General features: G+C 44.8%; 2 protein-coding genes across 5 annotated transcripts in view; one reads left to right on the forward strand and one right to left on the reverse strand.

The window, feature by feature from the left end:
* RSPH10B (radial spoke head 10 homolog B) overlaps positions 1 to 18,932 on the forward strand; it is a 59,996-nt gene extending 41,064 nt beyond the window's left edge. For 3 of the 4 annotated variants that reach the window (XM_042922539.1, XM_042922541.1, XM_042922542.1), the window contains 4 exons: positions 291 to 384; positions 16,491 to 16,550; positions 17,664 to 17,862; positions 18,662 to 18,932. In XM_042922539.1, the coding sequence (XP_042778473.1) occupies positions 291 to 384; positions 16,491 to 16,550; positions 17,664 to 17,862; positions 18,662 to 18,836 (528 nt within the window). In that variant the 3' untranslated portion in view covers positions 18,837 to 18,932. The remainder of the gene's footprint in view (positions 1 to 290; positions 385 to 16,490; positions 16,551 to 17,663; positions 17,863 to 18,661) is intronic. The other variant, XM_042922540.1, reaches the window with a different exon arrangement.
* Positions 18,933 to 21,518: 2,586 nt separating this feature from the next.
* CCZ1 (CCZ1 homolog, vacuolar protein trafficking and biogenesis associated) overlaps positions 21,519 to 27,475 on the reverse strand; it is a 36,668-nt gene continuing 30,711 nt past the window's right edge. Inside the window, exons 13-15 of the mRNA XM_042921581.1 lie at positions 23,778 to 23,936; positions 22,933 to 23,060; positions 21,519 to 21,869 (exon numbers count right to left, since the gene is read on the reverse strand). Of these exons, the coding sequence (XP_042777515.1) occupies positions 21,814 to 21,869; positions 22,933 to 23,060; positions 23,778 to 23,936 (343 nt within the window). The 3' untranslated portion in view covers positions 21,519 to 21,813. The remainder of the gene's footprint in view (positions 21,870 to 22,932; positions 23,061 to 23,777; positions 23,937 to 27,475) is intronic.

A 27,475-nucleotide genomic window follows, 5' to 3' on the forward strand; every position in this document is an offset into this window, starting at 1 on the left:
GGGGGCAGAGAGAGGAGAGAGAGAATCCCAAGCAGGTTCCGCACCATCAGTGCACAGCCCAATATGGGGCTCAAACTCATGGAACCGTGAGATGGTGACCTGAGCTGCAACTGAGAGTTGGACGCTTAACCGACTGAGCCACCCGAGTGCTCCAGAAATAGTTTTGTTAGTTTAAAAAGAATGGCTTTGTTAATAACTTTCTAATTACTTATAATGCAGAAAATTAGTTTGGGTCCACAATGATGCAGAAATCATATTTTGCTTTATGATTTTTTGTTTTTATGTAAAAGCCCAAGATCAGGAAGTCTCTGAGTGATGAAAGAATTTCCAAATTGAATTTTAAATCTCCAGGAAAAGGCCTAACCTTTTTTTTACCTCAAAACGGTGAGTAGTTTCATTATTGAACTCTAATGTTTGCAAACTGTCACTCGTAAATGATATAAAGTTGATAAAAACATACAAGCGTCTTTTTAGAATGTAATTAGGCTGCCAGGGCCACTTCCAATCCTGACACCCGCTTAACAAAGTTTACTTTCACGGCCTGATCTTGCTGAGTTTTTTCTGTTTGCCTTTGTATTTTTTTCCAGTGTGACTGAGATGTGATTTACGATGCTGCCAAAATTTCAGGTATACGGTGTAACGATTTGAAATACATATATTGGGAAATGATCGCCAAAGTACGTTTTGTTAACATCCGTCACCTCGTGTGGATAACTGATAAAAAGAAAAAAATTTTTTTTTCCTTGTGATGAGAATTCTTGTGATCTACTCTCTTAACAGTTTTCTTCTGTATCATATGGCAGAGCTGACTATAGTTGTCATGATGTATATCACATCTTAGTACTTACCTTTCAACCGGAAGTTGACCTCCTTTTGACCACCTTCATCCAGTCCTCCTTACCCCCATCCCCAGCCTCTGGTAGCCACAAGTCTGGTCTCTTTTTCGATGAGTTTTTTGTTTTGTTTTTAATTCTACGGGTAAGTAGGAGCATACAGCATTTGTCTTTCTCTCTGGCTGGCTTATTTCACTGAGCATAATGCCCTCGAGGCCCATCCAGGTTGTTACAAATGGCGGGGTTTCCTCCTTTTTAACGAATGAATAAAATTCCGTTGTGTCTATTACCACAGCTCCTTTATCCGTTTTTCCACTGGACACTTCAGTTGTTCCCATGTCTTGGCTATTGCGAATGAGGCCACAGTGAGCATGGGGGCGCAGACGTCTCTTCCACATAGTGTCTTCCTTTGGCTATATTCCCAGGAGCGGAATTGAGGAGTTATGTGGTACTTCTGTTTTGAATTTTATGAGGAACCTCCGTATGGTTTTCCCCAGTGATTGTACCAATTTACATTCCCTCCAACAGTGTACGAGGGTTCCGCTCTCTCCCCGTCCTCGCCAGCATGTGTTACCTCTGGTCTCTTCGATGCTAGCCATTCTAACAGGTGTGAGGTGACTTCTCACTGTGGTTTTGACTTTCATTTCCCTGATGATGAGTAATGTTGGGCATTTTTTCATGTACCTGTTGGCCACTCCTACATCTTCTTTGGAAATATGTCTATTCAGATGCTTTGTCTATTTTTTTTTTTTTCTGTTGAGTTGTAGGAGTTCTTTATATATTTTGGATTCGAAGCCCTTATAAGATATATGGTTTGCAAGTATTTTTTTTTCCTATTGCATAGGTTGCCTTTTCATTTTGTGCATTAGCTGAGTTTGATGTCATCCTAGTGGTCTATTTCTCATTATGTTGCCTGTACTTTAGGCATCATATCCAAGAAGTCCTTGCCAAGACCCATGTCAAGGAACTTTTTTCCCTGTGTTTTCTTCTGGCAGTTTTATGGTTTCTAATCTTATATTTAAATTTTTTAATAATTTTTAAAAATTTAGTTTATGGGGCACCTGGGTGGCTCAGTCAGTTGGGCATCCGACTTCGGCTCAGGTCATGATCTCGCGGTCTGTGAGTTCGAGCCCTGCATCGGGCTCTGGGCTGACAGCTCAGAGCCTGGAGCCTGTTTTGGATTCTGTGTCTCCCTCTCTCTCTGACCCTCCCCTGCTCATGCTCTGTCTCTGTCTCAAAAATAAATAAACGTTAAAAAAAAAATTAAAAATTTAGTTTCATTCTTTGTATGTAAATATCCAATTTTCCCAGCACCACTTATTGAAGAGACTATCTTCTCTTCATTGAACATTCTTGGCTTCCTTGTCAAGTACTGACTCTACATACTTTTTTATTTCTGGGCTCTTGATTCTCTTCCATTGGTCTATGTGTCTGTTTATATGCCAGTACCATACTATTACGATTACTATACTGTATAGCATAGCTTCAAATCAGGAAGTATGATGCTTCCTGCTTAGTTTTTCTTTCTTGGGATTGCTTTGGCATCTCTTGTGGTTCCAAATACATTTTAGAGCTAATCATGGTCCGTGGGTTTGAGCCCCATGTCAGGCTCTGTGCTGACAGCTCGGAGCCTGAAGCCTGCTTCAGATTCTGTCTCCCTGTCTCTCTCTGCTCTCCCCCGCTCATGCTCTGTCTCTCAAAATAATAAACATTAAAAAATTTAAATTTTTTTCTACTGCTGTTAAAAATGCCATTGGAATCTTGGTAGGGATTGCATTGAATCTATAGATGACTTTTGGTAGTATTGACATCTTAACAGTATTAATTTTTCCAATCCATGAATGTGGGATACATTTCCATTTATCTTTGTCTTCAGTTTCCTTCACCAGTCTCAAAGTACTCAGAGATCTTTGACCTCTTGGCTAAATTTATTCCTAAGTATTTTATTGTTTTTGATGGTATTGTAAATGGGATCATTTTCTTTCTTTTCCTGACAATTCATTGTTAGTGTATAGCAACCCTATTGATTTTTGTATGTTAATTTTATATCCTGCTACTTTACTGGATTCATTGATGAGACCTATCAGTTTTTTGGTAGAGTATTTAGGGTTTTCTATGTATAAAATCATATCATCTGTAAATAGAGACAATTTTACCTCTTCCTTTTGTATCATGATAGTTCAAAATTCTTTTTCTTGCCTAATTGCTCTGGCTAGTACCTTTCAGTATTATGTTGAATAAAAATGGTGAGAGTGGGCATCCTTCTCTTGTTCCTGATCTTAGAGGAAAAGTTTTCAATCTTTGACCCTTGATTATGACGTTAACTGATGGCTTGTAATATATGTTGAGGTTCATTCCTTCTGTATCTAATTGTTCAGAGTTTTTATCATGGGGGTGCATGGGTGGCTCAGTTAAGCGTCTGACTTCAGCTAAGGTCACAATCTCATGGTTCATGAGTTCAAAACCTGCGTTGGGCTCTGTGTTCACAGCTCAGAGCCTGGAGCCTGCTTCGGATTCCGTGTCTCCCCCTCTCTCTGTCCCTCCCCGCTTGTACTCTGTCTCTCTGCCTCTCTCAAAAGTAAATAACCATTAAGAGTTTTTATCATGAATGGATGTAGAATTTTGTCAAATGCTCTTTCTGTGCTTACTGAGAGGGTCAGATAATTTTTTTTCTTTCATTCTATCAATGTGATGTATCACATTTTCATGTTTTTTTCATATGTTTTTCATATGTTGAACCATCCTTGCATCCCAGGGATAAATCCTAGCTGGCCATGGTGAATGATGCTTTTAATGCGCTGAATTCAGTGTGCTAGTATTTTATTGAATATTTTTGTGCTTATATTCATCAGGGATACAGACTTGTAATTTTCTGGTAGTGTCGTTTTCTGGCTTCAGCATCAGTTTAAGGCTGACTGTAAAATGAGCTTGGGGATGTTCCCTCCTCTTCAGTTTTTGGGAAGAGTTTGAGAAGGATTGGCATTAATTGTTTTTCAAATATTTGGCAAAGTTCAACAGTGAAGCTATCTGGTCCTGGGCTTTTCTTTGCTGGGAGATTTTTGGTTACTAATCAACCTTACTGGTAATTGGTCTGTTCAGATTTTCTATTTCTTCTTGAATTTGGTGTTGGTAGGTTGTATGTGCCTAAGAATTTCTCAATTTCTTCTAGTTTGTCCAATTTGTTGGTGTATAATTATTCATAGTAGCCTCTTACGATCCTTATATTTCTGTGGTATTGTAATGTTTGTTTTCATTTATAATTTTGTTGATTTGGTTCCTCTTTTTTCCTTGGTTAGTCTAGCTAAAGATTTGTCAATTTTATTTTTTCAAAGAACCAACTCTTAGTTCAGTTAGTTTATTTGAATTCTTTCTTGTTTTTTAATGTAGGTGTTTATTGCTATGAACTTCTTTCTTAGAACTCCTTTTGCCGCATCCTGTAAGTTTTGGTATATTGTGTTTCTATTTTCATCTATCTCAAGATACTTTAAATTTTCCCCTTTGATTTTTTGATCCATTGGTTGTTCAGGAGAGTGTTAATTTCCATGTGTTTGTGAATTTCTAGTATTCCTCCTGTTACTGATTCCTAGTTTCATATCACTGTGATCAGAGAAGATACTTGGTATGATTTTAATCTTCTTGAATTTGCTAGGACTTGTTTTGTGGCCTAACGTATGGTCTATGCTAGAAAATGTTCCATGTGTGCTTAAGAAGAATGTTTATTCTGCTACTGTCAGAATGTTCTATAAATATCTGTTAGGTCCAATATGGTCTGTAGTGTTGATCAAATTTGCTGTCTGGATTATTGATTATCTGTCTGGATCATCTATCCACTGTTGAGAGTGGGGTATTAAAGTCTCCAACTATTTTTGTATTGCGTATTTCTTCTTTTTGCTCTGTTTTTGTTTTATTTAGGTGCTCTGAAGTTGGGAGTGTAAATACAATCATTATGTCTTCTTGATGGATTGACAACTTTATCATTATATAATGACCTTCCCTGTCCCTTTTTACCATTTTTATTTTAATTTTTTAAAGTTTATTTTTTTATTTTGAGAGAGAGAGGGAGAGAAACAGTGCAAGCAGGGGAAGGGCAAACAAAGAAAGGGAGACGGTCAATCTCAAGCAGGCTCCGCACTGTCCGCGCAGAGCCTGACTTGGAGCTCAAACTCACCAACCATGAGATCATGACCTGAGCTGAAATCAGGAGTTGGACACTTAACCAACTGAACTATCCAGGCACTCATCTTGTTACCATTTTTAAATTTTTTTTTAACGTTTTTATTTATTTTTGAGACAGAGAGAGACAGAGCATGAACGGGGGAGGGGCAGAGAGAGAGGGAGACACAGAATCGGAAGCAGGCTCCAGGCTCTGAGCCGTCAGCCCAGAGCCCGATGCGGGGCTCGAACTCATGGACCGTGAGATCGTGACCTGAGCCGAAGTCGGACGCTTAACCGACTGAGCCACCCAGGCGCCCCGCCATTTTTATATTTGAGTCTGTTACCTGTCTTTTTGGTGGTGTTGTTACCATTTGCTTGAACTATCTTTTCTACGCCTTCACTCTCAGTCTGTGTGTGTGTCTTTAAGGGTAAAGTGAGTTCTTACAGGCAACTTATCGTTGGATTGTGTCTTTTTATCCATTTAGCTATTCTGTGCTTTTGATTGGAGAATTTAATCTATTTACCCTTAATTATTGATAGGTAAGGACTTCCTGCTCTTTTGCTAATTGTTTTCTGATCGTTTCAAAGAACTGCTGTTCCTTGTTTTTTATCCTGCTGTGCCTTTTTCATGTTTTTATGTCTTTGATATTAGTACACTCTTAAAAAAATTTTTTTTAATGTTCATTTTTTTTGAGAGACAGAGTGCGCGAGCAGGTGAGGGGCAGAAAGAGAGGGAGACACAGAATCTAAAGCAGGCTCCAGGATCCGAGTTGTCAGCACAGAGCCTGATGCGGGGCTCGAACTCATGAACCAGGAGCTCATGACGTGACCCAAATTCAGATGCTTAAACAACTGGCCACCCAGGCGCCTCCCAGTATGCTTTTTAAAATCACATTCTTCTGTGTTATTACTATGGATTTTCCCCTTGTGGTTACCATAAGGCTCACATAAAATGTCTTTAAATTATAACACCCTATTTTAAACTGATCACTTCATTAGAGTTCCTAAACTTTATACTTTTACTTCTTCTCCCCCTCAAATTTTAAGTTACTGATGTGACTTACCATTTACATATTTTTAATATTGTGTAACTAATAACATGTTATTGTAATTATGGTTATTTTTATTATGTTTTTAAACTTTTGAGCTAGAGTTTCAGTGAATTATGCACCATCATTACCATATTACAGAATCGAAGTGTTCACCATTAGCAGTGGGTTTAACACCACCTTCTTGTTTTTATGATGTAAATTAGTGTCATTGAATTTCCACTCAAAGCACTCTCCTTAGCATTTTTAAAAAAAAGTTTACATCCAAATTAGCATCTAGTGCAACAATGATTTCGGGAGTAGATTCCTTGATGCCCCTTAGCCATTTAGCCCATCCCCCCTCCGACACCCCCTCCAGTAACCCTCAGATTGTTCTCCATATTTATGAGTCTCTTCTGTTTTGTCCCCCTCCCTGTTTTTATATTATTTTTGTTGCCCTTCCCTTAGGTTCATCTGTTTTGTCTCCTAGAGTCCTCATATGAGTGAAGTCATAGGATTTTTGTCTTTCTCTAATTTCACTTAGCATGATACCCTCCAGTTTCATCCACATAGTGTAGCAAATGGCAAGATTTCATTCTTTTTGGCTGCCGAGTAATACTCCATTGTACATGTATACCAAATCTTCTTTATCCATTCAACCATCGATGGACATTTGGGCTCTTTCCATACTTTGGTTATTGTCAATAGTGCTGCTGTAAACATTGGGGTTTATGTGCCCTTTGAATCAGCATTTTCATATCCTTTGGGCAAATAACTGGTAGTGCACTTGCTGGGTCATAGGGTAGTTCTATTTTTAGTTTTTTGAGGAACATCCATGCTGTTTTCCAGAGTGGCTGCATCAGCTTGCGTTCCCATCCTTAGCGTTTCCTATAAGGTAGGCTTAGTGGTGATGAACTCCCTCAGCTTTTGTTTGCCCAGAAAAGTCTGTCCCTCTCCTTCATTTCTGAAGGACAACTCTGCTGGGTAGAATTCTTGGCTGACCATTTTTTGTTTCCGTATTTGAATAGTTCATTCCATTTCCTCGTGACCTGAAAAGTTTCTGTTGAAAAATCAGCCACTTGTCATACAGGGGATCCCTTATCTGTAACTTCACCCTTGCTCTCAAAATTCTTTGACTTTTGATGATTATAGTGTACATCAGTGTAGCCCCATGGGGGCTAAACCTATTTGGAGTCTTTGGTCCTTTTCTCTCCTTAGGTTTGGGAAGTTTCCAGCCATTATTTATTGCTTTAAATCCACTTTCTACCCCTTTCTCTTCTCTTTCTGGAATCCCCATAATGGGAATACTGTTTCTTTTGTGACCCTTAAGTCCCATCATCTTTCTTCACCTTTTTTTCTGTTTGCTCTTCTAACTTCAAATGCCCTGTCCTCTGGGTCAGTGATTTTTCTGCATGATCAAGTCTGCTTTCAAAGCCTACTATTAAAAAAATAGTAATAGGGACACTTTAGTGGCTCGGTCGGTTGAGTGTCCAACTTCGACTCAGGTCATGATTTCACAGTTCATGGGTTCAAGCCTCACATGAGACTTGCTGCTGTCAGCGTGGAGCCCGCTTCAGATCGTCTGTCTCCCTGTCTCTCTGCCCCTCCTCTGCTCACACTCTCTCTCAAAAATGAACATTAACAAATAGTAATAAAAAATAAAGCTCACTAATGAATTCTTCAGTTCAGTTGTAGTTTTCAGCCCTAGGATTTCTGGTTTTGCGTTTTTTGATGGCTTCTTTGTTGGACTTGTTTTGTTCTTTCACTGTTTTCTCAATTTTGTGTAGTTGTGCATTCTTTGTACTTCACTGAACTTCTTCAAGAGGATCGTTCTGAATGCTTCAACAGTTCACGGATCTCCATTTCTTTAGGGTCAGCTATCAGAGCTTTATTAGATCTAATTAGCTCTACTGCCCTTTGGTGGTGTCTTATTTACCCGATTTTTCACGATCCTTGATTCCTTACTTTGGTATCTGTGCATTTGAGCAAGCGGTTTCCTCTTTCAGACTCCACAGGTTCACGTTAGCAGACAGTGGCTCCCCCATCAGCTCGGTTTGGGCGTCGGGATGTGTCTGCTGGTACTTTCCGGGCAGGTGGGCTTGTTATCGGGTCTGTTTTATGGTAAGGCCAGTGCCCGAGCTCTGAGGTAGGCTGGGGGGAGGGTGAGTGAGAACTGACTGAGAACAGTTTTGGGCAGGACTGGTGGCGTGGTTCCCTGGCCAAGTGAGGCTATAGGATAGGCTTTCCGGTTGTCTGGGTGTTCTGGTCAGGCTTACCAGCTGGTTGGGATTGGGGAGTATACTCAGCTGTAGGCGGAGTTATGAATTAGCTTCCCTACCCTGGCGGGGAAGCAGGACAGGGCCCAGGGTCTGCATGGCTTGTTGTTTGGGTACCTGAATCAGGCAAGCACGTACAGTGAATTCCCTGGCCAGGCAGGTTACTCGTTTTTCTCTGTAGACATGGAAAGTCCTAGGCTGTGCTCTCTGTTCAATTGCAGATCTGCTGGATGGGCTAAAGACTGGGTCCAGCAATGAGGTGGAGTGGGGGTGGGAGGAAGCAGTGTTATCAATTAGTTTCCTCGGTTGAGTGGAGAGGGAAAACTGCCCCAAGGCGGGCAAGGCTATTCTCTCGTGATCTTGGCTCAAGCCAACCCGTGCTCCCACGTTCCCTGGATTAGCTCTGCAGACTCCCTGCCCTGCTCAGAGTCTGCTCAAGTGTGGCTGGGCTACGCGGCTTTCCAGGTGTTCTGGCCAGGCTTTCTGGCTGCGCAGGGCTGGGAGCTTTACTTGGGCCCTGGGTGGGGCTGTGATCAGCTCCTCTGCTCGGGCAGAGTGGTGGAACCCTCCGTACGTGGCTCTGCCTGCCGTACTTTCTGCTTGAGTGTTGCTGGCCTGTGCCAGCAGGAAGGCAGGTGTCCTTGCCTTCCTGGTCAGATGGGGGCGGTTGCTGCAAGGGAGGCTCTGACTCCGCTCCCCTGCCTGGGCCGGGGGCCGACCAGGCTCCAGGGCTGGCGCAGCTCTTCATTTGAGAACATGAATCAGGCTGACCTGTATCCCACGGAGTTTCCCCGTCAGACTTCACCGTCGACTTGGTTCTGCAGGGGGGCAAAGACGCTGTCTGGGGACGACCACTCGGGTGTTGTGGGTAGGGACTGTCTGCCAAGATCTCAGTGCTGTTTCAAGCCCCTCATCCTTCTGTCACAATCAAATCCTCCCGCCCCCCCCCCCTGCCGCCCCGATTCCCTAGCAATTCCATGGGGTGAGACTGGAGCAGGGGTCCCCAAGAAATGACCCACAGTGTTGGGGGAGTTGGATGCCTACCCTGGACTCTCTTTTCCCACTCGAGGAAGCACAGGCTCAGGGGAGGCCTCTCAATTTGACGCTGTGCCAGCCTCCAGGGCGGGGGCTGGGGGTGGAGTGTGGTCGACATGTAGCCATCCCTCTTACCCTTCCAGGGCTGTTTTGCTCTTTGTGGTGCAGGGGTGCTTCAGCTTCACCCCTGTATTTGAGGGTTCTCTCAGCAGAGTCTTGTCCATGAATAGTTGGTGGTTCTTCTTTTGGAAGGGGAGTGAAGTCGGGGAATGACCTATGTCACCATCTGGGTGACGTCACGTCTCTTGGAGTTGACTTTTATTTATTTTTAAATGTTTATTTGAGAGAGAACGAGCGAGCGGAGGAGGGGCGGAGAGAGAGGGAGACACAGAATCCGAAGCAGCTCCTGGCTCTGAGCTGTCAGCACAGAGCCCGATGGGGGCTCGAACTCCAGAACAGTGAGATCATGACCTGAGCCTCCCAGGCAGCCCTGGAGTGGCCTTTTAAAAGCAGGATCTTACCAAGTTGCATCAGTCTGCCAGGACGGTGGTTCCTCCACATGGGCCCTGCACGTCCACATCTCGAGCCTGATGCTGCTGACTACATCCTTCTCGGTTGAGTTCTCTCGCGTGAGTCTCATGCACTTTTTCTTAAACTGAAGTATAATTACCACAGTATTAGCTTCAGGTGTACAATATGATTCAATAATCGTATACATTACTCTGTGCTCATGAGGATGAGTGTACCCTTGAACCCACTTTTTAAACTTTCACCCATCCGCCCACTTGCCTTTCTGGCAACGACCAATTCTTTGTATTCAAGAGTTTGTCCTTACTCATTTGTTTCTTAAATTCCACATGTGAGTAAAATCAAATTGTATTTGTCTCTCTGATTTTGCTTAACAGTCTACCCTCACAGTCATCCACGTTGTTGTAAATGGCAAGATCTCATTTTTTTACGGCCGACTAATATTCCACTGCATGTATATATGTGTATAAATATGTGTATATACATACATACTTGTGTATAAACATTTATACGAACACAGCTTTATGCATTCACCTATGGATGGACATTTGGGTTGCTTTCCTATGTTGGCTATTGTAAATACTGCTGCGATAAACATAGTGTGTATGTTTTTTCAAAGTAGTGTTTTCATTTTCTTTGGATACATACCCAGTAGCGGAACTCCTGGATCATATGGTAATTTCAATGTTTTGAGAGACCTCCATCCTATTCTCCAGAGTGGCTGCACCAGTTGGCATTCCCATCACCAGGGTACAAGGGCTCCTTTTCCTCCACATCCCTGACAACACTTGTTTGTGTTTTTGACTTTAGCCATTCTGACAAGCGTAGGTGATATCTCCCTGTGGTTTGATTTCCATTTTGGATGATCAGTGATGTTCATCTTTTCTTTCTTTTTTTTATTTAAATTTTTTTTAATGTTTATTTTTGAGAGAGAGAGAGAGAGACAGAGCGTGAGTTGGGGAGGAGGAGAGCGAGAGAGAGACACAGAATCCAAAGCAGGGTCCAGGCTCTGAGCTGTCGGCACAGAGCCCGACGCGGGGTTCGAACCCACTAACCGTGAGATCATGACCTGAGCCAGTCGGACACTTAACCAACTGACCCACCTAGGCTCCCGTCATCTTTTCATTTGTCTGTTGGCCATCTGTATAATGTCTTTGGAAAAATGTGTATGCAGGTCCTCTGCCTGTTTCTCAATAGGATTATTTGTTTCTGGTGTTGTTTATATATTTTGGATATTAGTCCCTTATCAGATATATCATTTCCAAACATCTTCCCCCATTTTGCAGATTGCCTTTTTGTCTTGTTGGTGGTTTCCTTCACAGTGCAAAGGCTTTTTATTTTGGCATAGTCTCAGCCTATTTTTGCTTCCGTTTCTCTTGCCTGAGGAGACACGTCTAGAAAAATGCTGCTAGGGCTGATGTCAGAGAAAATATTGCACATGTTTTCTTCTAGGAGTTTTCTGGTTAACTCTTTAATCCATTTTATTTTTGTGTATAGTGTGAGATGGTTTTTAAAGATGCTCAAGTTAAAAACAATGAAACTCTGAATTGGTGCCTCATATTCCTTATATATTTTTTACATTAAAAGAATTAAATCCAAGTTAACATAGTGTAATAATAATTTCAGGAATAGAATTTAGTGATTCATCAATTACATATACCACCCAGTGCTCAGCCCAACAAGTGTCCTCCTTAATGCCCCTCACCCCTTTAGCCCTTTCCCCCACCTAACACCTCACCAGCAACCCTCAGTTTGTTTTCTGTATTTAATAAGAGTCTCTTATGGTTTGTCTCCCTGTTTTTATATTAATTTTGCTTCCCTTCCCTTATGTTCATCTGTTTTTTATCTTAAATTCCACACGAGTGAAATCGTATGATATTTGTCTTTCTCTAATTTTGCTTAGCATAATACCCTCTAGTTCCATCCATGTGGTTGTAGATGGGAAGATGTCCTTCTTTATGATCGCTGAGTAACATTCCATTGTACATAGATACCAAATCTTCTTTATCCGTTCATTAGTCGATGGACATCTGGGTTCTTTCCATACTTTGGCTATTGTCAATAGCGCTGCTATAAACATTGGGGTATATGTGCCTCTTTGAATCAGCATTTTCATATCCTTTTGGGCAAATACCTGGTAGTGCAATTGCTGGGTCACAGGGTAGTTCTATTTTTAATTTTTTGAGGAACATCCATACTGTTTTCCAGAGTGGCTGTACCAGTTTGCATTCCCACCAGCAGTGCAAAAGAGATCCTCTTTCTCCACATCCTCACCAATATCTGTTGTTGCCTGAGTCGTTAATTTAAGTCATTCTGACAGGTGTGGGGTGGTATTTTGGTTTTTTTAAATGTTTATTTATTTTGAGAGAGAGACAGAGTGTGAGCAGGGGAGGGGCAGAGAGACAGAATCAGAAACAGGCTCCAGGCTCTGAGCTGTCAGCACAGAGCTGGATGCCAGGCTTGAACTCACGGACCCCGATATCATAACCTGAGCTGAAGATGGATGCTTAACCGACTGAGACACCCAGGCATCCCTCTCATTGTGGTTTTGATTTGTATTTCCCTGATGATGAGTGATGTTGAGCATCTTTTCATGTGTCTGTTTGCCATCTGGATGTCCTCTTTGGAAAAGTGTCTGTTCATGTCTTTTGCCCATTTATTCACTGGATTTGTTTTTTTTTGGGGGGGGGGTGTTTAGTTTGATATAGTCTTTATAGATTTTGGATACTAACCCTTTATCTGATATGTCATTTGCAAATATCTTCTTCCATTTTGTTGGTTGCCTTTTACTTTTGCTGAGTGTTTCCTCTGCTGTGCAGAAGGTTTTTATCTTGATGAGGTCCCAATGGATCATTTTTGCTTTTGTTTCCCTTGCCTCTGGAGACCCATCAAGTAAGAAGTTGCTGCATTTGAGGTCAAAGAGGTTGTTGCCCATTTTATTTTGATGGCTTCCTGTCTTATGTTTAGGTCTTCTGTCCTTTTGATTTTTAGGTATGGTGCTGTCCAATTTTCCCAACCATTTGCTTGAAGAGAGTGGTCTTTTTTCCACTGGATATTCTTCCCTGCTTTGTCAAAGATTAGTTGGCCATTCCTCCTAATGTTCTCTCTTTTCCTGGTAAAATACTTCTAGCATTCTATCTGCTGCCTCCTCTTATCCAACTCCCAAGTGATTACTCGGCCCTGTTCACACTGGCTTCCAACTTAACCTCTCTCCTTTTGCTGGGGTAGTCCAATGCTACTGTACTCTTCCTATTAAAGAAGGGCCAAGTGTGTGTAGTTAAAAAAAAAAAAAAGTAAAGTATCATACAACCCCTTCAACATTAAAAGCAAAATCAAAGTGGGGCGCCTCAGTTGGTTGAGCATCTGGATTTTGGCTCAGGTCATGAACCCAGGGTTGTGGATTGAGCCCAATGTTGGGTTCTGTGCTGAGCGTGGAGCCTGCTTAAGATTCTCTTTCTCTCTAACATGAAAAAGAAGCAAAAACACAACAACAAAAAGCCCAACTAAATATGAGGTCCCCTATTCAAAATAATTCTCAGAGAAAAATGAAATTACATTTCTGAAAATAATTAGAAAATTGAAATAATGTAAACATTCCCTAAGAGACATGGTCAAACTATAACCCAAGAAAATGTATAGTATTAATAGGTTTTCGCTATTAAGAAAACCTAAACATTCAGCCCAAAAGGGTAGAAAGGAGGAGTAATAAGATACAGGAGAGCATCAGGGGGTGCCTGGGTGGCTCAGTTGGTTGAGTGTCCAACTTCCGCTCAGGTCACTATCTCGAATTTCTTGGGTTCGAGCCCCATACTGGGCTGTGTGCTGATGGCTCGGAGCCTGGAGCCTGCTTGTGATTCTGTGTCTCCCTCTCTCTCCCTCTCTCTCTGCCCCTCCCCCACTCATGTTCTGTCTCAAAAATAAACATTAAAAAATAAATAAATAAAAATGAGAGCATCAAGGTGCCTGGGTGGCTCATTCAGTTAAGCAACCGACTCTTGTTTTCGGCTCAGGTCCTGGTCTCGCAGTTGGTGGGACTGAGCCCTGCGACAGACTTGGCACTGACAGCATGAAGCCTGCTTGGGACTCTTTCTCTTCCTATCTCTCTGCCCCTCCCCACTCTATGCTTTCTCTCTCTCTCTCTCTCAAAAATAAATAAACCTTAAAAAATGCAAGGAGAGCAGGAGGAAGGCATTACCAAAAAAATTCATAAGTTATACATAACAAAAATATTAAAATTACATGAAGAACCAGCTTTTGGAATGATCAGTTTTAGTGAGAAGACAGAGGTCTGTGATCCTAATGCAGAGTGAAAGTGAGAGAACACATAAAGTCTCAGAAGGAAAAAGTACCCACAGACAAGATTTTTTCAAGTATAGGAAAAAGTATGCCCTATACATCTCTAAGCTAATAAATCTGAGAAATTTGGGGGCGCCTGGGTGGCTCAGTTGGTTAAGCATCTGACTTTGGCTCAGGTCACGATCTCATGGTCCGTGAGTTCGAGCCCTGCGTCGGGCTCTGTGCTGACAGCTCAGAGCCTGGAGCCTGTTTCGGATTCTGTGTCTCCTCTCTCTGCTCCTCCCCCACTCATGCTCTGCCTCTTTCCTTCAAAAATAAAAATATTTTTTAAAAATTTAATAAATTTGAAAATTTTGAGTTATTTTCTAGGTTAGTAACAAAAATAGACTCAGGATATTACAGAAAACCTGAATGATCATGGGGAAAAAAACTGTCCAAAAATTACTCTCTTAAATTGAATTTTATGATCAAAAAATTTAAGAAAGTACCAATATAAGAATTATTCTTATATTCTTATTTTTAAAACTCCAAAGCATAAAAAACCCTTTCAATTCATTTAACAAAATCTGTATAACCCAAGACCTGAAAATCTAGTAAGAAAAAATGAAAGTAACAGATTCCTGTTTATCCCTTGGGAAAGAGTTGGGGGAGGTGTGCATGAAAACCAGCGGAGCGGGGAGGTCGGGGACTTGGTTATAATCTCTGAATTCCCAGAGCCTAAATGGTGCCATGTTGATGAAACCTAGACATTACTAATTCAGAAGTTCCTTTTAATCCACAGGCTCTTTCTTCTGCGTGATCCACTCTGTGGGTGATGCTCTACTGTGCTTCCATTTCATGCAGCCCCACGATTTGGTTGTGATTTTCCATGTCCTTTTCATAAACTGCTTCTGTTCGTATGCTGTTTTCCCGATTTCACTGCACCGTCTTTCCGTGTGAGCTTGTAGTTCCCGGAGTGTCCATCCAATGGCTATTTTACGTTCAGGTCAGTCTGGGGCTGGTTACTGGAAGACCGTGATCCCGTGATGGTGTCACGTTTCCTAGATAGTTCGTGTTCCTTGAAGCCTTGTGTTTCTGTCTTTGCATCTCAGGAATCAGTCACCCCCTAGTGTCTACTAAGAGTATTTTCCATCAGCCTTGCTAGGGGTTGAGGCTTTGTCAGACCACCTAAGGACACACCTGCTCCACCTTCCTTGGTCGCTCTTGTGGCAGAATTCATAAGGCCTCCTGTGTTCTCATGATCCTGCAATGTACCAGGCCGAGTGCTGGCAGCCTCCCTTTTGCTTTTCCAAAGCCGGTGCTAACACGCAGGTTTGGGGACTTTCCCTGGCCCACGTTCTGTGAGTGCTCCCCAGCTCACTGTCACTACTGGCATGTGGGTGGCGTGTGTGGAGTGTGGGAGGTGGCGCCAATGACCTCGCTTTCCTCGCGCATTTGTTCTTGGATGTTCCACACGAACGGCAGCCTAGGTCTTTTGCATCTGGCTTCTTTCACTTACAGTTATTTTGGGATTCATTCACGTGGTAACGTTTATTTTGTTCCTTTGTATAGCTGAGTAGCGTCTCATTGTCTGAATAAACCACATTTTATCTGTTTACCAGTTGACGGACAGTTGGGCTAACGTGAAGAGTGAAAAGGACAAGGCTCGGAGGACATATTTTCACTTTTCTTGGATAGCTAGCTAGCAGTGGAATTGTGTCATATGCTAAGTATATGCTTAACGTTTAAAATAAATTGGGGCGCCTCGGTGGCTCTGTCGCTTGCACGTCCAACTCTTGATTTCTGCTCAGGTCATAATGTCACTGTTGTGGGATAGAGCCCTGCCTCAGGCTCTGTGCTGGCGGCTTGGGACTCCCTCCCGCTCTATCCCTCCCCTGCTTGCTGTCTCTTAAAATAAATACACATTTAAAATAAATAGCCAGGCTGTTTTCCTAAATTGGCTGTGCCGTTCTCTATGCCACCAGCGATCTAGGTGGACCTTTCTCTATGTCCCCTCCAACACTTAGTGGTGTCTTTAAATTTTTTCATTGAATTGTGTCACTGAGGCCAAAGATAGGAGCTATTTTTGTCACCTGGATACAAGGCATTGTTTCATCTGGTAGGTTTTGCAGGTATTTTCTCCCAGTGTGTGGCCTCTTATTCCCTAATTATTTGCCTGTGGAAAAGCCACAGCCTATCACTGAGCGCTTACTTGTCCCAACGCGTCTGTGAGGAGGGTACCCCACGGTTCTGTTATTGCAGACGAGGGAGCTTGGGCACAACTAGTAAGGGGCAGAGCCGAGCCTGACTCTGACTGGTCTGGTCTCGTCCGTGCTCCGAACTGCTGTGCTCTGCTGAAGTCAGAGGCCGTGCAAACCCCTTGACGTGGTGCCGAGTCTGGACCCGGCTCAACAATCACAGTGAGTCGCTCTTCATCAGTTGCCTCCACGCCCAGCACTCCCCCACGCCTTGGCACGCCGCGGGTTACGCGGATGTTCGCGAACCTAGGAACTCACTTGGGAAGCGCAGATGAAGGCTTCCCTTGGTCTTTGTAAGACCTGGCCGTGGGATAAAGTCTCTTCCTGTCAGCGTCCCACTCCGTGCCCTCCACGTGGCTCTTGGGACGGGAGGGCGAATTGCTGACAGGCCCTACCTTTCCGTCATACCTGTCCCCACCTGCCTCACCCCTGCCCGCCCTCACACAGCACAGAAACCCAAGCTATAGACACAGTCTAAAAATACTTGCTGTCCTGAGAGATCCTGGAGTTTCCTGATATTGTAAAACTACCCAAAGCCTGATCTTTCCAGAATCAACTATGAAACACATTCCAAAGTAGACATCTGTTGGCCCCACTGGATGGGAAGCAACTCCTATGAAGTCAGTCATTTTACCCACGTTCTTATTCAATTTGGAGTTAAAAATCCTTTATTTTCTCAGTGAAAAGTGCCTTTAAAGACAATGGATGCAAAAACAGAGGGTTTTTTTTTTCCCTGTGAAACATGGAAAATGCAAATTTTCCATAGTTTTAATTAAAAAAAATTTTTTTTCCCATAGTTTTAATTTTAGAAAACCAAAATACTTACACCATTTACAGAAAAATACCAGGAGACTCAAAATGTCGACGATCAAAGCTCTGGTCTACTGCCCCCCGCCTTGTTTCAGGTTGTCAGTAAAAATTTTATGGTTCCCTCCAAGGTTGTGGGGAGCACAGCATCACCCCATCGTCCAGGCCATGAGGACACTTAGCCCTTGTAGGAAGTGGAAGACCTGGAATTGTATTCGTGCTGATTTTTTCTATTTTTGTTTTTTGAGTTTTTGTTTTTTGTTTTTTTGAAAAAGCAAGCACGAGTTGGGGAAGGGCAGAGGGAGAGAGAGAGTCCTAAGCGGCCTCCGCTCAGTGCAGAGAGCCTTACTCAGAGCTCGATCCCACAACCGTGAGACCGTAACCTGAGCGCAAACCAAGAGTGGGCCGCTTAACCGCCTGAGCCACCCAGGTGCCCTTCATGCTGATTTCAGTTAAACTTTCTTCCAGAGAGAAAAGAGAAATCTAAGGACGAACAAAAGGAAAAACTCACCATCTGGATCACGAGTATGTATATCTTTTTTGTGAACATGCTTTTCCACGCACACAAACGTGTAGAAGCCCTCAAGGAGAAAGTCAGCAAAGACCGGCTACAGGACGCGGCCACGGCCCATCGGCGGAGGCTGGAAAACGAAGAGCTGGAAGCCAGGTGACCTACCAGAGCCCTTCAGCCCCCCTCCTGCAGGAGCCTCCCTTGCCTTGCCTTCCCGTCTTTACACGTGTGTGGCTTCCTGAGGGAGGCAGCTCTTCCCCTGGCACCGAGAACATGGGACGGCAGGGAAGGGTCCTGCTTGCGGCCATTGGCTCACTTGGGGGGTGAGGATGCCCGGGCTCCGAGGCTCCCACGGAGCGCAGAGGCCCACGGGGCTAGGCTGCCGGGTTCAGATCCCAACCCTACCCCTTGACATGTAGGTGGCCCCGGGCAGGGCCCGTCACCATGCCTCAGTTTCCCCATCTTTAAGTGGACGTGAACCCCCATAGGGCTGTGGTGAGGATTTAGTGAGCCAATGCTGTAAAGTGTCAAGAACAGTGCCTGGCACGTGGTGAGCAACCCCTACCTGTTGTTTGGCTACCTTTCTAGAACCACGGTCGAGAACTGTACAGTCATGTCTGTCCAGGGTGCTGAAGCCTGCTCTTTGCAAAGCATGCCTTGAGCCTGTTGGCAAAGACCCCAAGATTTTTAAAGGCCACTTACTAGCGGCTAAGTTGCTACAGAGGAAAGGGGTTCAGAAGTCTGTTTGGCTTTGTGAAAATGTCATTCCGGACTGTCCGGGTATGGCATCACTTTCTATTTCAGGCAAAGTGATGAGAGTTTACAGTTTTGCTTGCAAAAACTGTTGAAATCTAGGTGTGGCCTACTTTACACCAAATATAGCATAAAACAGGTTTTGAGATTGCAAAATAAAAAGTAAATGAGGCTACCTTCCTGGGTTTGCTTCTTGCCCTAGGCTGAATAGCTTGAGAGAGGAGGAGACCAAAAAACAAGACTCTGAGGTGGACATCGCTGTGATCAAGGAGCCGGTCGACGCCCCGTCCTCCAGTTTCACATCGAGCCCCCCTAAAGAGGACACCGTGGTGTCCCAATCCACCAAGCCCGTCACAAGCAAGAAGAAGAGAAAGTAACAGTTACTGGGTTTGTAAATGAACCCCAAGAACGAGATGTAAAAGCTTAGAACTAAAGCTCTGTAACATGTTTCCTAATAAAATTGTGTTGTACCTTGTTTTAGTGTTTTTAAAGTAACTGCCTGGGCCCACTGCAATTCAGGTTTTACACAGTTAAATCACGGACATGCCTGAAAACAGAGCTGAATGAAAATACACACATGGGTATTAAATGAGCATGCGTTCAATGTATTTTTTTTTTTTAATCCAAGTACGGTATCGGTGATGAAATTTAGAATCTGATAAAACTTATCGGAAGACAGGTGGTAGTGTACAAATTTAAACATTTCTTCAGGCCCCCTGCCGAGCCCGGACCCCCCCCCCCCCCCCCTTTGCCCCTGTAAGTGACCCACGTGCAAGTCCTACCTGTACTCACGTGCGGCCTCTTCTCCGGCCCCGTGCCTTCCCCAGCACTGCAGACACCGCAGGGACAAAACACCAAGGCAGAAAAGCTGATGAACAGGTGCGCTCAGCACTAAGTGAAGCTTTACGTCTCAGACACTGTTATACTAATGATTTGTGTTAAATATAAGAGTGACCACCCGAAGCATAAAAATACAATCTACGGCTTCCAAACTAGCAGAGGGAAGGAAACAATCGTTCAACATGAAGCTGGGGAAATGGGAAAACAACAAAGAGGCTGGGAACCGAAATCGCCAGAGATGGTGGGGCAGTGCCAATATACCTCCCCAGTGTGAGCAGGTTCCCTTCCCAATCCCCAAGCCCCCATATCATCAGCTAGGTTCAAAATAGAAACTCATTTCGGGGCACTTGGATGGCTCAGTTGATTAAGCTATTTGACTTCGGCTCAGGTCATGATCCCACAGCTCGTGAGTTCAAGCCCCACATCAGGCCTGCTTCGGATTCTGTCTCTCTCTGCCCGTCCCCTGCTCACGCTCTCTTGTAAATAAACATTTAAACAAAAACAAAAAACCAAAACAGAAACTCATTTCAATGTTATTCTTTATAAGAAAACCCTCTTGGAGCACCTGGGTCCTTGGTTAAGCATCCCAACTCCATCCTGGCTCACGGTTCATGGGTTTGAGCCGTGCATCGGGCTCCATGTTGACGGTGCGGAGCCTGCTTGGGATTCTGTCTCTCCCTCTCTGCCCCTCCCTTGTTCTCTCTCAAAATGAACCAATAAACAACAAAGGATAAAAATAGAGATGGAAAAAGACGGACCAGGAAAATCTAATCAAAATGACTGGAATCGTGAGCAATATTAAGAACAGAATTTAAAGGAAACATCTGAATAGGGATAAAACTAGAAATAATGATAAAGGGACCAACAACAAAAAGATGCATGATTCCTCAGCATCTTACATACGAGCCTTGCAAAAGCTAAAGGATTACAGAGAAGAAACAGATCAAAAAGACAGTTATTTAGGGGGGGATATAGATATTTTTAGCAAGCAAACTAAAAAGTCTGAACACACAAGAATGCAACAGAGGATAAACACGGACTATGCTTTATGGTCAAAAGTACAACTTCGAAGGATGTATTTCCAGATGATGATGTAATTATGCTGCAATTACTAAGTCAGCAACGAACACTCAACACAGAAAGCCTATCGCTGGAAACTAATAAAACACAACCTCAAGTAGCTCATGGGTTAAGAATGATCCGTGATTTCATAACCGAAACCGTACATTACGTAAGACACGAGAGCGACAAGAGTACTCCAGGTGGACGAGAAGTCATCCGTCCTCCGCTCTGACAGCGGGCTCATGTGGGCTGCCTGAGGGCCAACAGTGAGGAGCCCCGCCTGGAGCTGGGGTGGTACCAGTTTTCCCAGACCGTGCCTGGCTAGCTTCCGCCCAAACTGGGATGTCCAGACTACCAACAGTAGGTTAACTTAGGTAAAATCCAGGGGTGCCTGGGTGGTTTAGTCAGTTAAGCGTCCGACTTTGGTTCAGGTCATGATCTCACGGTTCATGAGAACCGTGTCTGCCTGACAGCTCAGAGCCTGGAGCGAGTATTTTAAAAATTAATTAAAAAACCCTTGGCTCAGAGCTTGGCATAGTGCAGGGCAAGAAATAGGATCTCTGGGGGCGCCTGGCTGGCTCAGTTGGTTAAGCTTCCAACTTCAGCTCAGTCATGATCTCACAGTTCGTGAGTTCGAGCCCCGCGTCGGGTTCCGTGCTGACAGCTTGGAGCCTGGAGCCTGCTTTGGATTCTGTGTCTTCCCTCTCTGTCCGCCCCTCGCCGGCTGGCGCTCTGTTGCTAAGATAAATAAACATTAAAAAAAAATTTTTTTAAATTAAATCCAGCCAGACTACATCTCAGCTGTGAAGACACAGGCAGTTGTGACCCCTCAGGGTTCTACAGGACACGTGCAGAACGCTTTATGTTTAGACCATGGCTGGGGCACTTTCGTGAAGTTCTATTATACGTGGTCTAAAAATCACATCAGTACTCAAGAGAAAAACCAACGTCTAGCAATTACTTTGGGCAAATGCCTCAGAGTTCGCCCCTGCAGGTCCAGTGACCGTGGGGGGGGGGGTGGGGATGGGGGTAGAGGGGCGAATTCTGGGAGCTCTAGCAGCTCTAGAAAATCCCCAAGGATGAGCCACAGCCAGCGCCCACTGGGCGGAGTGGTCTACAAACAAACAACAGGCGCGAGACTCCAAGCAAAACCAGAATTTTAAAAACCTTAACAATTTATTAGTCTTATTTCCCAGTAAAATATTCACATAATGTCAAAAGAATGGAATGACGGGAGATGTAGCCGACTACCTTTAATTATTTCCACATAAATATGTAAAATCTAAAAACCCCAGGGGATCATCAGACTGAGTAGAAATTTGATTCTTCAAAGCAAGTATTGCTTTACTATTGTCATTAATTCAGTCAATAATATGACCGAGAACCTGCCGTGGTAAACAGAATGCCTGCGGAGTTGTTTTTTTAAAAGATGTCCCGGCGAGCCGTTATCCGTCAATCCAGGAAGAATATGTTATTGAACTGCGTCGCACAAAGTTTCTTTACCTCTTCTGCAAAAGACAGAAACAGGGAGTGAGAAACAGAGGTTTTCACTGGAAAGGTTCTATGACACAGACTGGTCCCTTAAACTCTTCTGGAATACAGCTGCCAGTAAATGGCCGCATCTGCCGGCCTTCAGCCTCAGGCCTGGGCAAGAAACGTTCATGAGTCAAGACAATGGGGAAAAAAGCCTCGTGTCCCCGGGACCTCAGTTGCCGTGTCACAGCCACGGGCCGCTCCTCCGGGCCCGGGAAGCACACGCCCAGCCCCGCAAGCGCCTGACACACCCACAGGCTGGGGGCTGCAGCCCAATGTCTAAAATGTTGGGCCATCGGGTGCCACGCCCCAGAAACCCTAGCTGCCACCCGGGCCGTAGTTCAAGTGCTCCGCGGAGGTGGCGCCATCGTGACGCCACTCAATTCCCACTGCACCCGGGGCCGCGTCTCCTGCGGTTTCTAACGCGCTCGAGTCTCACTAGAGGCACCGATGGGAGAGACGAACCGTGTCCCAGCAGACACGTGCGGAGAATGAAACCTCACACCTCACTGTTGTGCATGCGGCGCTCCCCCAAACGTCCACTCCTTGCTCCAGGCCGTATGCGGTGCAGCAAGGGAGCGGAGGCCGTGAAGGGGACACGCTCCCCCCGCGGCCAGCGCAAAGAGCCGTGAGGATCAGCCAAGGCCGGTGCTGGAACAATGCGCGCACGGGGGCCTGGAAACTGCCAGTGAACCGGCCCGCCCTGCCACGGGGTGGGTCTTCGTCACCGGGGATCAGAGTGGACATCTGTATACACACTGTATGAAGCCACAGGATTTTTTTTTTTCTTTTAGCATTACAGAAAATCATTTCCTTTGGCCAGTGCCAAGTTTCCGAAACACAGGGACATTTCCCACAGGAAACGTGAAAACTTTTTCAAGGAACTTTTTCAAGGAACTGTGCTTCTGGAGAACAAAGGATGGATCAAAGGACGGTTCCTTCGACATCAACAGCCGTGTCTCCTCTCTAGCGGGTTTCCGACCACAGTGAAAGGACAGACAGCAGCGAAGTTCTGCACCACGCCCAGGTTCTATTTACCATTTACTTCGATCAGGTTTGCGTTTTTTTGATTCAGGATAACATACAGCTCCCGCTGGTCAGACTTCTTCCCGACCACCCAGTAGTCGCTCATCGCTTTTACGATGATCTCCTCGTCTTCATCCACTCTGCAAGACAAGGGTTCCCAGAGGCAACAGTGTGTTAGCTGTTTAGCTGCAGCGCGAGCGACACACACTCTCACACGAAAAACCGGAAACTAGGGGCGCCTGGGTGGCTTAGTTCACTGAGCGTCGACTCTTGATTTTGGATCAGGTCATGATCTCATGGTATGGTTTGTGAGACCGAGCCCCGCATCAGGCTCTGTGCTCTCAGCTGATTCTCTCTCTCAAACATTAAAAAACTAAAGCAAAAACCTTTGAAGAAAAACAAAAGAAACCAGAAACTAGCCATCTGAAAAGTCTGGGGAGTCCCATGCAAGTGGCCAGTGACCCGGGGGCCTCCTACTCTGTTCGTAAGTGGGGCCCTCTGCAGCGGCTCTGGGCCGCTCGGCTTCGATGAGGATTCCTTCAGCGCCTCTTCTCCCGTTAGAAAGAGGACACCTCGGGGCACCTGGGTGGCTCAGTCGGTTGGGCATCCGACTTCGGCTCAGGTCATGATCTTGCGGTCCGTGAGTTCGAGCCCCGCATTGGGCTCTGTGCTGACAGCTCAGAGCCTGGAGCCTGTTTCAGATTCTGTGTCTCCCTCTCTCTCTGACCCTCCCCCGTTCATGCTCTGTCTCTCTCTGTCTCAAAAATAAACGTTAAAAAAAAAAATTAAAAAAAAAAAAAAAAAGAAAGGGGACACCTAATCTGAGAAGTCCGAATTCGAGAAGTTGTTCGAATTACCTGGTAAAGTCACTGTTGATGTCACCCAGAATCTTCATCAAATCCGGATGCACGGATGTGAGTGACACACTAGGGGTTTTCCTCATGTGAATTGTACTTTTCTCTGCTAAATTCATATGGTTGAAGTAGATAAACTTAAACTGGGGCTCTTTCTCAGACCTGTGAAAACATGTCATCAAAATGGTAACGTTCTCAAAGAATAATTCTCCAAACAATACAACCACATTGTTAAAACCTTAAATCCATGTAGCTACGTAAGGCCTTATATTTTCGACGGCTGGGCCTTCAAATCAAGAATCTCAGTGAAGACGTTAACAGGCTCTTCGTTCCCTAGTAACTTATTTGAGATCCATGAGGTATTCAATAGGATGGAATTTTCCAGAAAGCTGAAGCTTAGCTTTTGAAAAACCAGTACTATAACCACTTTGCAATAACAGTGCTTTGGAAATGGCAATCACTTGATTATTTGCTGCATTTTAAATTTTTGGAAATAAATGCAAACTCAATACAGGCCATCTGTCTTCTAGCAGAGGGATCAGCAAACAGAGTAGTGGCCCTGGGACCAAATGTGGCCTTTTTTTTTTAAAATCAAGTTTTATTGCAACGTGGCCACCCCCGTATGTTCGGGTATTGTCTATGGCCACTTTCTGCAACATATACGGCCGAAAGAATCTGAAATATGTATTATTTGGCCCTGTGCAAAAGTTGTTTGCTGACCTGTTTTAGGAGAGTGACAGCTCATTTATCTCCGTGCTGGGGGATGAACGTGCCCCCTGTGTTTAATCTGCCACAGAACTGAAGTTGGCTAGTCTGAGTCACAAAGCTCTCATCACCCTAAATGGAGACCATTCTAAGGCATTTGAGGCGCTTCTGCTGAACAGTGATGAATATTTTCATTGGAATACATCTTATTATTTGGAATGGCTGGACAATGCTACTCCGCCGCCTCCCGGGTCACAGGCCGGACCCCTCGGGGAACCACTCCGATGGCCAGGCCACAGCTCCCGGGGCCTCCCGCCCTCCCTCTCACTGCACCCTTACTTAAGTGACACTCGGGGGTCTGGGGACAGCCTGAACAGCCCTGCCACTGGAGGGGGCTCAGAAGCCTTCTCTGCTTACTTCAGGGTTAGCAGCCATGTTCTGGTGGGCTGAGGGTGCCGGAAATCCGACCTCCGGAAAAGTGGGTTACTACTGTAATACTTTACATCTAGGCAAAGAAAGAATGTGGATGGCTTAGTTTCCAGGAAAATGAAAAGAGAATTCTTACAAAACCAGAATATGTTTTCAGTAGGCCCCTAAAACTAAGAACAGCAAGTATAACCCCAAGAAAAACTGGAAAGATGAAACATTTAAGATGCTTGGCCAGAGCTGTGAATTTAGTTGTCTGAGTAGACAAACTTCCACCCAACCCTGATCGGGCCTGCAGTTCCGGTCTTCTGACCCCAAAACCCTCTCTGTGGCCTCCCTCTTACCCTCATTCAGAATGTGTAAAATGCCTTCTTAGAAGATCTAAATTATTTCTTTGGTACCCCTCATGGAGATTTACATTAGCGAATGTTGTTCAGTGGTTAAGACAGGGGCCAATGTGGCCTCTTTCCACCGCCTTCCACGAGGAGAACACAGAGAAACAGAAAAAGTGCTACTTGCTCTTCCACTATTAACTTGTACCGCTGAAGAAGGAGAGGCCCACTCACAGTGAAAACAGGACAATGTCCACCCTACAGGCTCCTTAGCTACATCCAAAGCACCATGGGACCAACGGTGAGCTGGTTTGGAAGGAGCAGCTACGGTCACCTGGTATCTTTTCCCAAGAGCTAACACGGACGCCTCTTAAACACCCAAAGCAAGTTTCCCCCTAAACACAGAAACACAAATTTCTTGCCGCCTTAAAAAAGAACACGCTGTATATGGTTAATGACATCAATGTAAAACACACTGAACCCGGGGAAATCCTACAGAATTCTTGCTGACGGTTTGTTAGGAGGTTAGGCTGACAAGACGGGAGCACAGTAATGACAGCCTCAAAGAACACGGGAAGGTGGGGCCTGTCTTAAGTGGTTGTATTCTACGCTGAGTGTCCGCTAATTTTTTTTAAAAAGATTTTCTGTTTTCTGTCTGCCCTCTGCCCCTTTCTTCTACTACTGGTAGAAAACCCAAGTAGCTGTGATTGGCAGGGTCACAGGGACGTCTCCCATGAGTAAACGGTGTCAGTTTTAGGAGACGTTTAAGGACCAGGTACGTGAACACCTAGCCAAACCTCAGAGGCGTGCCAGGGAAGGTCACCACAGGCTCTGAACCAAGGGAGGAGGTCAGCACATGTCCAGCAGGTGTTCGACCACTTGCAGCGTTTCCCTGGGGACGTCAACGGCTGGCTGGGGCCCCGAGACCATCTGGTGGCTTGACCCGTTCTGGGCCTCGTTCCAGGCGGCTAAGGTTTGCCAGACGCACGGTTTCTAAGTGAGGATGGCCATTCCACACTTAACAAACCAAACAAAAAGGGAAGATTCCGAATTGACCGATATGGATATTGTAAGAAGGAAAACTGGTCTTCATGTGGGAGTTACATGTTACAGCTATTGCTCCTCTGCGTGTCCAGGGGGATTAGGAAGGGAGGCAGAGCTGAGCCCTTGGACTATGCCCGTGAACCCCGCCCTGGAAGGAAGGCTTCCCTGCCCGGGCCCCCCCGGCACCACCTCTGCACGCCTGCCAGGCCAACCCACCGCCCTCGCCTTCTTCCTGCCTGGCATCCCGTCCTGGGTCTCATCGTTACCAACGCTCAGTCCACGGTTGCACTCCTCACTTCTTGTAGAAAGCCTAACGTCCTCAACCTCCGGAGCAACTGGGTTGAGTTTTCCCCCCCCCAAATTCATTCAAAAAGACTGATGAAAAGGATTATAAAAATTGCCCACAGCTATGAGGGCAGCCTTTTCAAAGTAGGCTTTGCGCTCAGTGCAGAGCCCAACGTGGGGCTTGAAATCACGACCCTGAGATCAAGAGTTGGAAGCTTACCTGACTGCACCATCCAGGTGCCCCAAGGGTCTCCTTTGCTAATACCTCTGTACTTCGCCCTCCTCACACTTTTTCAAATTCAGTATCACAACTAGCCAGTGAAGAGACATATGCAAAATAGAAACGAACGTCTCAGACTCAGCAAAGTCTCAATTTGGGGGAAAACTTAAGTTAGAGAGCTGCCTCTAGTCCTTAAAAATTCCAGGTGAAATGGATGAAAGACCTAAATGTGAGACAGAAAACCATCAAAACCCTAGAGCAGAAAACAGGCGACAACCTCTCTGACCTCAGCCGCAGCAATTTTTTGCTTGACACGTCTCCAAAGGCAAGGGAATTAAAAGCAAAAATGAACTACTGGGACTTCATCAAGATAAAAAGCTTCTGCAATGCAAAGGGAACAATCAACAAAACTAAAAGGCAACTAACGGAATGGGAAAAGATATTTGCAAATGACATATGGAACAAAGGGCTAGTATCCAAAATCTATCAAGAGCCCACCAAACTCCACACCCGAAAAACAAATAATCCAGTGAAGAAATGGGCAGAAAACATGAATAGACACTTCTCTAAAGAAGACATCCAGATGGCCAACAGGCACATGAAAAGATGCTCAACGTCGCTCCTCATCAGGGAAATACAAATCAAAACCACACTGAGATACCACCTCACGCCAGTCAGAGTGGCTAAAA

This window comes from Panthera leo, chromosome E3 (assembly GCF_018350215.1).
Source record: "Panthera leo isolate Ple1 chromosome E3, P.leo_Ple1_pat1.1, whole genome shotgun sequence".
Classification (NCBI taxonomy): Eukaryota; Metazoa; Chordata; class Mammalia; order Carnivora; family Felidae; genus Panthera; species Panthera leo.